Genomic DNA, 12478 nt, shown 5'->3' with positions numbered 1-12478 from the left:
AGCCTTTCTCATCTTTCCATATGTACTTCAGATGCTAGTGTCTAATAAAGTTGCCAACCAGTTCAAGTTCCCCTTTACTGGTACACTTTACACAACCTTCTATTATCTTTAAAAATACATTAAAACTATTTTATTTCAGATGTCTTTTCCACTTTAATTCTTGAGGGACCGTCTCAATTTTTTCATATCCAAGGCATTTAGCAACCTGTTGACCAATAAGTCTTTGTCTAATTAATAGTGAAAATTATGCCTAAGCCAACAGCTGCAAGTAGAAGATGCAAACCTGAGAGTGTAATGTTCGGGCCTGCTGAGGTTTTGGCACTGTTGTCTAAATTTGCCCACATTTACAGCTCCTCTGAGATACATGAAGCTGTAGTACCAAAGGTAGACACACTTGACAAACTTTAGTAGATGGATTTTTAATCCCAGTTTTGGTTACTCTGGGCTTCTCAGTTGTATTCTAGACATGGTTTTATTTTGTGAGCAAGAAGCTTTATATTGTTAAATATGGGCCTCAAGCCAAATCTTGAATTCTATGTTTATTTGGGAAACATAATTCATCACATACAGTGACAAATTAATATATGAATAGAAATGTGTTGGTGTTTTATTTTTCTTTAAATATAACTTTAAAAAAATTGAAAAGCAGAAAACGTCAAATACTACTTGGTTTTCCATGACTTCATATTCAAATAAGAGATTTATCAGTGCAACTGGAATATTGAAAATAACTTTTTAAAAGGTTGAGTGCTTTGATTATTCAATTGCAATTATTCTAACTGCCCCATAGTCAAAAGTTTCAAACATTATTTCTAACATTCAAAAATGACTGAAAAATATGAAAACCTATGATATATAAATACACAATAAAAAGTAACATAAATGTCCTATTCTCCTATTAGTGGAATGTAATATTCTCCTAATAGCTTAGCCATTTTAATCCTGTTAAGTAGGTTCAAACTAGTAATATAAGAGTTAATAGTAGTAAGAAGCATATATCTAGCTTGAAAGCATATACTCTACAACTCCATATAGTATACTCATGACAGAATGAACCTTGTTTTATATTGAATTTGGCTACCTAGTGTTATACGCATACACACAAGAAGAAGTGAATAAAATTACCTGCACTATTACTATCATCATCCTGTTCAATGAAGACATGATCCAAAATAAAGCTGAGCAACTCAGACTGTAATGAAGAATCAGGAGTATAAACTAATGGCTCTAACATGTCACGTCCTCCAGACATAATCTGGTGACTGAAGATCATCAAAATATCACACAGAATAGTGAAGGCCTGTTAAAATAAAGGGAAATGATGGTATTAAGTTTCTTATGAAATATCATAAGTAGAATAAAAAAGAATGTATTTAATGTAGGGGAAAAACATAATTTTCTGTATTTGAAATAATTTAAAAATTGTTAGTATTTTCTTAAGTTTAAAGTTTAAAAGTTTAAAGTCTCTTAAGTTTAAAGCTGAAGAACTTAATTTCTTAAATAAATATAAATGCTTGAACTATACAAGCAACAATTTCACACTTTTTTTTAGCAGCATTAATTGGCTATAAATGATGCCATACATACACAACATACACACAGGCACACACACATACAAAATAAGCTCCTATTAAATGAATATGTCATTTTATTACGAATAAGTTCAAAATATTGAGTGGTTCTTTAAAGCATAGCATATTAGATATTCTTACTATTAAAATTTTTAAACAGTTTTGTATGTTAAACACACCCCCTTGGGATGATGCTGCCTACAGAGCACTGGACCCTCCACCCCCCCCCATTCCATCAGTCAGTCATCAGTCAGGATAATCTCTCAGTCTGATCCAGACAATTCCATACATGAGGTTCCCCTTTCCCAGGTGATTACTAACCTGTTCCTTAACAGTAGTATTCACGTTGGTCAAGTAATGCTGACATATCTGGCAAAATACTCTCATCTGTTTCTTTAAACGCAGTAAGTCCTCCTTTAAACAAATTTAACATGAATGTTTTAAAATACTGTATAAATTCAGTATCTCTTTAAAACTCTTGATAACAAACATCATCATGAATATTAGCTCTACTTGAATTTTTAGTTTAAATTTATTTTTCATAATTTTTTTACAAAACTAGACAAATCATTTCTTTTTTCAAATCTCTAAAGTGCACTTCAAGTACCTAGTATAAACTTCTAAGTACCACTCAAAAGATTCTAAGTCAGCATACTGCCATGTTTACTGCAGCATTATTTCCATGATTAAGCAGTGGAATCAGACTACATGACTAGGAACAGATGAAGAGGTACAAAAAGTGAAGTATGCATCCATAATAAAATTATGCCATTTAAAGGAAAACTGGTGGAACTGGAGATCATTGTTTTAAGAGAAATATGTGAGATTCAGAAAGACAAATATTCTAAACTCTCTATTAGAACAATAAACAGGCATGCATATGTATACATATTTAAATACAAATATAACTTAGTTGGGGAAAATAGCTCTAAAAAAGAAAAAGATAATACAAGAGAAAAAGAATAAGAAAAAATGCATGTACATTTTCATATATAGAATATAAACTTAAATACACACTCATATATGCACATGTATACAAAAGGACATTAAAAGAGAATATTCTGGGGAAGGAAGTGGACAAGACAGAATGAGGTGAAGAAACAAGATGATGGGAGCAGGGACAAGTGAAGTACAATTGTCCTAGATTGCTATAGCTATTAACTTGACCCAATTGGGGACTTCCCCAAATCAGAATAGCATGCAGCCATGTTTGATAAGGAAGGGACCAGCCTCACCATGGGTGGTGGTATCCTTAAGACAAATGGTCCTGAGCTGTATTTTTTTTTTTTTAAAAAAAAAAAAAAAGCTAACTGAGCAGAGAACCAGAGAACCTTGTAACCTACTTCAGTTCCTGCCCTGACTTCCTTCAATAATACATTGTGGCCTGTATGTATAAGATACAATAAAGCTTTCCTCTCAAGTAGCTTTTGGTTACGGTGTTTACCACAGAAACCAAGAGCAAAGTAAACACATATGAATGAAAATGTTACAAAGAAACCATTATCTTGTAATTACCTAAAAGTTAACAAATAACAAATACAAAAACTTAAAAAAAATTAATTGGTATATTGATAATATCCTAAATGACCAGGGAACACTTATATAATTATATATAGCTAACTTCAATGAAAACACTAGCTCAGAATGATGAAATAATTATGATCCATGTTCATATATTATTAGAAAGTGGCAAATTCATGGGAGAAAATAAACAATTATTTTTCATTTCATATATGTACAGTCTAATCTTTAACTCCCAGTAACTTCTTAATATTTTTTTAAATGAGCCCCCTTAGAATGATTATCTTCAATTCAAACACAAAACATGATTTGAGGGGCTGGAGAGATGGCTGAGTAGCTAGGAGCACTTGTTGCTCTTATAGAGAAGCAGGATTTGATTCCCAAGGTCTCTCTCAACCATGGGTAGCCCCAGTTCTAGGGGATCTAACAAACAAGCAAGTGATATATATACACACATGAAAGGCAACACATTGATATAGACCCTAAAGAAAGAACAATAGACCCTACAGAAAGAACAACATTAACAAACCAGACCCCTACAAGAGCTCCCAGGGACTAACCAACCAAGGAGTATATGCGGAGGGACCCAAGCTGCATATGTAGCAGAGGATGGCCTTGTAGGGCCGTGGGTCCTGTGAAGGCTCGAGGCCGCAATGTAGGGGAATTTGAGGGGGGAGGAGGTGGGAGTGGGTGGGCAGGGGAACACCCTCATAGAATCAGAGGAAGGGGAATGGGATAGGGGATTTCTGGGGGTGGGGAGGGGGAGAACCAGGAAAGGGGATAACATTTGAAATGTAAATAAACATAATATCCAGTAAAAAAAAAAAAAAAAAAACCTTAAAAAACTGAGTTTGAGAAACTTTAAAAACTACCAATGAAGTGATTTCAAGAAATAATCAGTGCATGAGACAATCTAGAGAGACCTGGCTCATTATCTTTCAGTTTATAAAATCTTATCACTTTGTGCAAATGTTTTAAAGGCTCTACATCAAAAGTACTCAATTGTTCTACAAAATTTATGTTATTAGGGATGGAAAGACAGATCAGCAATTAAGTGCACTGGCTGATCTTCCAGAGGTTCTGAGATCAATTACCAGCAACCACATGGTGGCTCACAACCATCCATCTGTAACTGTAGTCTCATGGAATTTGATGCCCTCTTCTGGTATGCAAACATCAGACAAAACATCCATACACATAAATAAATCTTTTTAAAAACTGGCTTTATATATTTTAAGAATTTTAAGAATTTAACAATTTTAAGAATACAGAAAGTCAAATTATGTAATATTTCCACGTGAACAAATTTTAAATCCCACAAAAATCATCCCTTGACACAAAACATGTCAATGTTTTCACTGAATATACAAACTAAGAGTACATATAATAAACTAGAAATACATGACTTCACTAATTTTGCTCTTACTAAGTCTAAAAGGCTAAAGATAAGGGTACTAGTTAGTGAGAACAGCACTGAACTACCACACACCTTTGTAGAAGTGCTTTCAGTGATCTTAGCAAGCTGCCAAAGGATTACATAGTGAGCACACTGCAGTGCGTGAATAACAATCTATAAAAAGAAATACAAGATGAGAGGTGAAATTGAGTCACAAGCTTTCACTGTCAAAGTGCAGCATAGCCAGTAGATATGTCACAGAGAAATCAATAAAAACCTGCTCAGGCATATCTCCATTTTCAATTCCGGTCTTCAAGAGTTTGTAATTACAAGCAAACAAATCCCATTTTGAAAGATCATGGGCACTGTAAAAAAAAAAAAAATTAAATTAAGTTATATTTTAAAAAAACTAAGCCTAACCATAGTTGTTTCAGAATATAACATGCCTTTATCAAGTGATTTCTTTATTTTAAAAAAAAAGAAGAAAAGAAAATAATTTGAAAGCATAATAATCCACAAAATAAACAGGGTTATTTTGCTAAAAAAAAAAAAAAAACCTCACAGATTCAACTTACTTATGAAAAGCAGTGATCCTCTTCAATGTTGACAATACCTGATATGCGTCATCTTCATCAGGTTCTTCTCCCTATGAATTATAAATTACAGATCAAGAAATATCAAAATAATCAGAAAGTGGTGGTACATGCACTTACAATATTGGGATCTGTCAGTTTGAGGCCAGCATGGTCTACAGAGTGAGTTCCTGGAAAGCCAGAGCTACACAGAGAAACCATCTCTCAATAAAAAAAATAATAATAATAATAATAATAATAATAATAATAATAATAATAATAATAACAACAACAACAATAGGAAGAAGAACAAGAACAACAACAATAAGGAGCAGCATACAACAACAACAATAATAACAAGCAGCATAGTGGTGCCATTAATTCCAGTACTTGGGAGATAGAAACAGGCAGATCTCTGAGTTTAAGACCAGTCTGGTCTACAAAGTAAGACATCGTCTCAAACACATGCACCCACACCAAGATAAATACCAAAGTAAAACTGTTTCTCAGTTATTTTGGTTCAGATCAAGTAAAGAACTACCAAGTAATAAATCCTAGGCTATTGAAATGGTGACACCACCTTAGGAGGAAAAAAGAAAGAATAATACAATAAAACCCCCAAAGAAGCTTCATCATTCAAGACCTATATCTGCCAAACTGAAGAGAATGTGGCTGAGTCAACATAAGATTGTAAACAGTGACATAAAAGGAACAAAAGAAAAATAGAATATTTTCCTCCCTTTTCCCATTATGTAATATAGACATGAAAATATTTTAAAATTTTATATTTCCCAGTACTAAATGCACTAAAGCAACATACATTAGATGATAACAAAAGAGCTAGATAAATGAAAAGAATAGTACCCAACAGAAAGAAATAACAAACCAAACACACATAAATGGGACAAATCCTATGACATATACCAGTCCTGACTGCTCACATTTTAGAGAATTTTATGAACCCAATTATCTATAGCACTGAAATCTAGATTGCTCACAAATACACCATTTTATACTTTAACTTTTCTTAATAATAAAATTAAATTAAACTATTATTGATTTAAAATTATCTTGTCTTAACTACAGTCATACTGAAGCAAAAGCACAATTATTAGTAAACCTAAACCTAGAATAATATTACACATAAAATATGGAAATGAGTTGGGGGCCATCAATAACAAGGTAGTATATAAAAGATCTTAGAATGAAGCTCTGGCTGGCCTGATACTCACTAAGTAGTTTGAACTGGCCTCAAACTGAAAATTACTTTTCTGTCTCAGGTTCTAGATTGCGAAGGTTATTGTAATTGTTAGTCAGTATATCCACTATTGTTGATGGACATTAAAAAGTTCACAATTTCTAACAGCTGTGAACATTATCAAGAATAAATGTCTGTCGGGCACAGTATCAGACACCTTTAATCTTTACACTTCAGAGGTAGAAGCAAGCAGATCTGTGTGAGCAGAAAGCCAGCCTGGTCTCAATAAAAAGCTGGTCTCAATAAAGAGTTAAAGGAAATAAATGGACAATTATGACTTGACTCAAATAACACACACACACACAAATGTACTTCTAGAACAAACCACACTAAAAATACGTGTATATCTGACTGCCAATATAAGCCTCCTTCAAAGTACAACATAAGAAGCAACAGCGATCATAATAGCACTTACTATGGGGCTATGAAGATTCCAAAGGCTTTACATTCATCAGTCTAACTCTATGATCTAAAGTCTAACAACCATTCTTTCAGCTAAGATAAGGCAACCATCCAGTTAATTTCTTTAGAACAAAAGTGAGAAAAGGCTAGTTTTTGTCTGTCATCTTTTCAAAGTTGCATATCCTTGCCATTTTCATCTTCTAGTTCTGATGATTCATAGAACTGAAAAGACTCACCAACACCACTAGACTATCATAAGACTACTGCTGAATGACTCAGTTACTGGAACTGTCCAACAGACAAAATACTTGTAACATATACCTCTTGCAGAAAATCTTCAAGAAGCCGGTTAAATTTATCTGCTAGTTCATCTATCAGCTGACTTCTTGAAATATCTACTCTGTTGAAGATCGTGAACTCTTCATTACATAATGCATGGTAAGTTTTAGAACATGCTTCCAAAACATCTGTGTCTGTGTGCTTCTCTACAATATTTCGGATCTGGCGCAATAAGGCATCCAAATGCTGCAAAATAAAATGGTGCATTAAAACTAATAAGGTAGAAGGCTTAAGACATAGCTCAGGTATGCCTAATGTGTGTAAGCCCTACTAAGGAACGTAGGCACGTTGTGACTATAGGAAACCACAAACTGGGACAGTTATTAAATATACTCAATACCTCAGACACTATTCTAATTTGAGTAAGCAAATACACTGATCGGCCCATACTTATTTCTGCAACTTTAATGGAAATAATATCTATCTCACAGGGCTTTAATAAGAATGTTAACATCAATGGTTATTAGAGCATATAAAAAGTATTTTATAAATACTAAATAATACTAATAATTCATGACAAAGAATAAGCATAAATGATCAGTGATATTGGTCAAAGAATGTATAAGAATGGAAGTATAGCTATGGGCATAAAGCAAAAAAAAAAAAAAAAAAAAAAAAAGATGTACAGAAAACATCTTACCTTTTCTAATCGTCCAGTGGTGTATATCTCCAAATCAAAGTACTGAGGTAACTGCAACAAATTGGTCACCTTTTCTGCATCTACAGAGTACTTTTGGGGGGAAAAGATAATGTTAAAAACATTATAATAATGCTGACTAATCACAAGCTGTGCCATTTTGAAAGAATTTGTGATGTATGAGAAACACTGAGTTATCAACCCAACTTACTTTTGCTAATAATTGTGGAAGGGCCACAGCAAACAGCTCGGTGATTCTTGTTCTGTCATCCAACTGTGTCTTCTTCTCCTTTGCTGTCAGCACCTGTAAGTATCAAAGATTTCCATAAACATCTACACAATAACAGTGTTAATTCCTCAAAATTTAATTACCACAAATAAAATAGTAACAAACTTTTTAAGAAAAAAATCTTGTATTTACGGCCCACATTGGCCTCATTTCATTCTTTTTCAGTCTCTGGAGTCATAGGATTATCAATAAATAGAACATGTCCAGTCAAAATTTCCCTAATATAAAACTTTAGCCCTAAAAGTAACAGAAAACAATTTACTCATTGTTAAGGAGGAGAGCAATTTGGTGCAGTGGTGCACAGTACTCAGGAGTCTGAGACAGGAGGACAATAGTGAGGCTGAGGCTATTCTAACGTAGTGAATACCATTCTATCTATCTAGCCAGAGCTACATAGCAAGATACTGCAGCAATAAAGAAAGAAGAAGAAATAAATAAGTAAATAAAGATAAAAAATAAACTTGGGGGAAAGCCACAAAAAATAACAACCATACAAAAAACACTGAATAGTCTTAGAATGAAGACCAAAATCTAATTAGAGAAAAAATGGTGGAATAAGAACAAGCAGCACTCTCCAAAATCCCCTAAGAAAATTTCCAACCTGTGACTTTAAAAAAAAAAAAAAAAAAGGGTGAGAATGTCAAGGGAGTACAGCTGTGAGTAGCAGGCTTATGAAAACACTAGATAAAATGCAGAAGTAATGAATATATTACTCACTAGAACAGACAGCTCTAAACACAAATAGTAGGGAATAGAAAACCTCACCTTCATAAACCACCACTAGATTCAATAAATAAATAATATAAATAAATAAATAAAATAGAAAAGCTCCTGTAGAAGGGAGGGGGAAATAAATCCCACACATTTTTAGATGAAAAACCAACAAGTTGCATAATGAGGGTTGGAGAAATTCCCACATGCCATTTCTCTGCACTAAGATCTATGAAAGCAGACTCTGCGGGAGCAGATACCAAATCTCTACAATTAAGCTACTTGGCAGAAAGAGCAGAATATACAAGGCAAGCACCACCCCATTCCAAGAAACAAGACCAGAACTACACAAACAGGGAAACACCCCACAGGAACTGAATTTTAACCGAAACTCAGTGGAGTTTAACTTGAGTTTAAGTTGAGTTTAAACTCAAGTTAAGTGTGCAGACTCAGGTCTTGATAAGAAATTTCCAACTACAATGGTAAACTCAAAATATTAAAAGAAATTGAAGACTCCAACTCTAAAGTGACACCTCCCAAGTGAAGGCTGACAGCAGGGTAGAAAGAAGTTCAACCCTATGGGCAATCTGTTGGAAATCCACTGTGGTATGCCAAAATAGATTAACCTGGTTGAGCAGTTTTCAGCAGGACGCAGGCTGATTACTCTCAACTTGGCAAAGTTAAATGGACCACACATCTCAACCTTATAATTAAGTAAATATATTTAATTGCTCATTTTCTTTACATTCCTATCCTAAATGACTAATACCCAACTGCACACTATTCTATAATTGTTCTTTTATTCTTCAAAAGTCGTTGGATTTGAAAAAGCAATTATTTTTATAACTATTACTCTATGTTCACACCAGGCCTGCCCATCACTAGGCACGGTAGCCATCACAGTATTTTTTCTTGGAGTGGTGCTTCAGGTCATGTGTCCTCAGCATATAGATTCAATGTTACAATCTAGTCCTATTAAAACACTTTTAAAATACATACCCTGAAAGAATAACAATCTTACTAACAACCTAATCCAAATATATAGATCCCAATGCAGAAACACAGCATACATGAAAATCAGGGCAACATGACTCCCCACTGATCCCACACTAATAGGCTTCCAAATAGAGTGAATTGGATAAAACACAAAGGATTTTTTTAAAATGGTTAAGAAGGTTCAACAAAACCAAAGAGGACACAAATCAATTTTGCGATCAATTCGAAGAAAAAAAAGCAAATGAATGAAATAAGGAAGGCAATAGAGAATAAAAATTCAATAAAGCTAAAAACAATAAAAAACTCAAATTGCAATATTGGAAATAAAAAACTTGAAGTAGAAAACTCAGTGGAAAGCATCATCATGTATAAAGAGGATCCAGTGGAAGACAGAGTCCTGGTGTGAATACAAGACAACTGAATCAGAATATTAAGACAATAAAAGCTTAACTAATAAGAAAATACATACATAACATACAAGGTATTTAAAACATTGGATTTAGCCAGGTGCCTTTAATCTCAGCACTTGGGAGGCAGAGGTAGGAGTTCCACACCAGTCTACAGAGTAAGTGCCACTTACAGAGTAAGGACAGCCATGACTATTACGATATTAAAAAACAAAACAAAAAAACAAAAACAAAAACAAAAACAAACCCTGTCTTTAAAAAAAAAAAAAGATCGGACTTATATGAATCTTGGACTTACTTGTACAAACAAGCTCAGGGAATAGAAAACTAGTAAATTCATGGCAGGAAAATTCCTAAGTTTAGGGAAAGAAAAACATTGCCATGCAGATGCAAAACACATTTAGAATGCCAAAACAGATCAGAACAGAAAAAAATTTCCCATATATTATACTTAGAAAACAGTATATAAAAGAAAATAGTGAAAACATTTAATCATATATAAAGCAAGCCACTGAGGATATCAGCACTGACAACGAAAGCCTTTGCCAGGAGAGCACAGAACAACACATATAAAAAGGTCAGAAGGAAACAACTAGCACAACTGGCAACCCAGATTATAATATCTAGCAGTATGAGGCTATGTAACTGAAGTAGAAATAAAATTGTCAATTATGAACACAAACTAAAGAAATAAAACTATCAAAGGAGCACTACAAAAGATAATGTGAAGATATCTTACACATGCGAGAAAGAAATAAACACACATATCACAGCAAAGAATAAAATGTACTAAATAATCAAGAGATTAAAAAATATGCCAACATTGCAACAATGAGATTAAGGGAATAGTGCCTCTAAATACTAACTCTGAATGTTAATAAACTCAATTCTCTAAATAAAAGATAGACAAGCAGATTTGATTAATAAGACCATTTATTTGCTGATTTAAAAAAAAGAGCTTTGCAACCTACCTAACTGGTAAAGACAAACACAACCCAGGTTGCAAGGATAAAAGAACATTTTGAGTAAGTATATTAAAGTATGGAAAAATAGACAAACTAGACTTGAAATTAACATTACTTGCAATAAATCACTTCATATTAAGTAAATCTCTCAAGACGTAAAAACTCTAAACAAACACACTTATATTTCGAAAGACCAACACAAGTGGATGCACCAATACAGTAAAAGTGGAGAACTGAACAGCCTTGTCTCAAACATTTCATTAAAAAAGAAGAAAAAAAGAAATCAATCAATCCATCAAGTTATTGTCAACAAAGATGCATCAGAGCTAAATGATAGTAGAAATCAAACAGACTCAAGAGGAACCTGAAGAGTATTCAATCCAAAGACTATAGAATATACATCTTTCTTTGCAGTTCATCAAACATGCTCTGAAAGAGATCATAATGTAAGCAAGTCCTAACAAACAAAAGGAAGTGCAAGTCATTTCTTATATTTTATCTATTAATGGTGGACTAAAAGAATAAAGGAACAGCCAGAGAAACTAAAGAAAAAAATATAAACTTATGGAGACTAAACAAGAAACTACTGAACGATGAATCAATCACTAAAGAAAGGAGATTCATTTTGTTTGTTTTTTGGTTTTGTTTGTGAAAAGAAAAAATTTTAAACTTTCAGAATTCAATGAGAATGAAAACACACCATACCAGAACAAGAGACATAAAAAGTACAAAGAAAACAGTTCTAGGAGAAGTTTATAGCCATGAATGCCTAACATTTTTAAAAAAATTATACAGATCTCAAATAACTGGGGACACAGTAAAGGACAAGCCAACCCAAAGTCAGTAGATGAGAAGAAATAGATCAGGACTGGAGCTGGAGAGATGACCCAGCAGTTAAGAGCAGAACTGAACCCAAGTGCAGTGCCCAGCACTACAGAAGGTGAGTCGCAACTTCCTGAAAATCCAGTTTCAGGGACTCTTACCTCTGTGAGCACTTGCACACACAAGATACATATAAACACAGCCAACCACACATACACATAAATAAAAGTATTTAAAAAGATCAGGACAGGAATCAGTGAAATAAAACTGTAAAGAACAATAGTGTTGAAGAAATTACTCCCAGTCCAGAGTTTCCACAACAGCCAAGAATCAATGGAGCAAAAGAATTTATTCATTAAAAAGATAATTAATTGACAAACCTTTAGCTAAACAAACAGAAAGATAATGGCATTAAAAGATTCAACAGGGAATATTTAAAAACAGATTCTAGTAAATTTGAAAATGTATAAGAGAAAATTCTAGTCTGATCTGCCAAAATTAAACAGAGGCGATAAACAACTTAGACAAACCTGTAAGAATGAAGTTAATACTGTGTTAAGTCTCCCAACTAAGAAGAATATTTAAAAATATT

The 12478-nt window shown here is 33.4% G+C and overlaps 1 protein-coding gene across 4 annotated transcripts in view; it reads right to left on the bottom strand.

The window, feature by feature from the left end:
- Stag2 (STAG2 cohesin complex component) overlaps positions 1–12478 on the bottom strand; it is a 128838-nt gene that overhangs the window by 23073 nt on the left and 93287 nt on the right. For all 4 annotated transcript variants that reach the window (XM_034484875.2, XM_076918432.1, XM_076918431.1 and 1 more), the window contains 8 exons: positions 7908–8000; positions 7700–7789; positions 7042–7245; positions 5064–5134; positions 4766–4853; positions 4582–4662; positions 1893–1985; positions 1126–1300 (listed from right to left, as the gene is read on the bottom strand). In XM_034484875.2, coding sequence (XP_034340766.1) covers positions 1126–1300; positions 1893–1985; positions 4582–4662; positions 4766–4853; positions 5064–5134; positions 7042–7245; positions 7700–7789; positions 7908–8000 — 895 coding nt within the window. The remainder of the gene's footprint in view (positions 1–1125; positions 1301–1892; positions 1986–4581; positions 4663–4765; positions 4854–5063; positions 5135–7041; positions 7246–7699; positions 7790–7907; positions 8001–12478) is intronic.

The sequence above is a fragment of the Arvicanthis niloticus genome, chromosome X, assembly GCF_011762505.2.
Source record: "Arvicanthis niloticus isolate mArvNil1 chromosome X, mArvNil1.pat.X, whole genome shotgun sequence".
NCBI lineage: Eukaryota > Metazoa > Chordata > Mammalia > Rodentia > Muridae > Arvicanthis > Arvicanthis niloticus.
The sequence above is the reverse complement of the archived record's forward strand: the minus strand, read 5'-3'. Positions and strand labels throughout refer to the sequence as shown.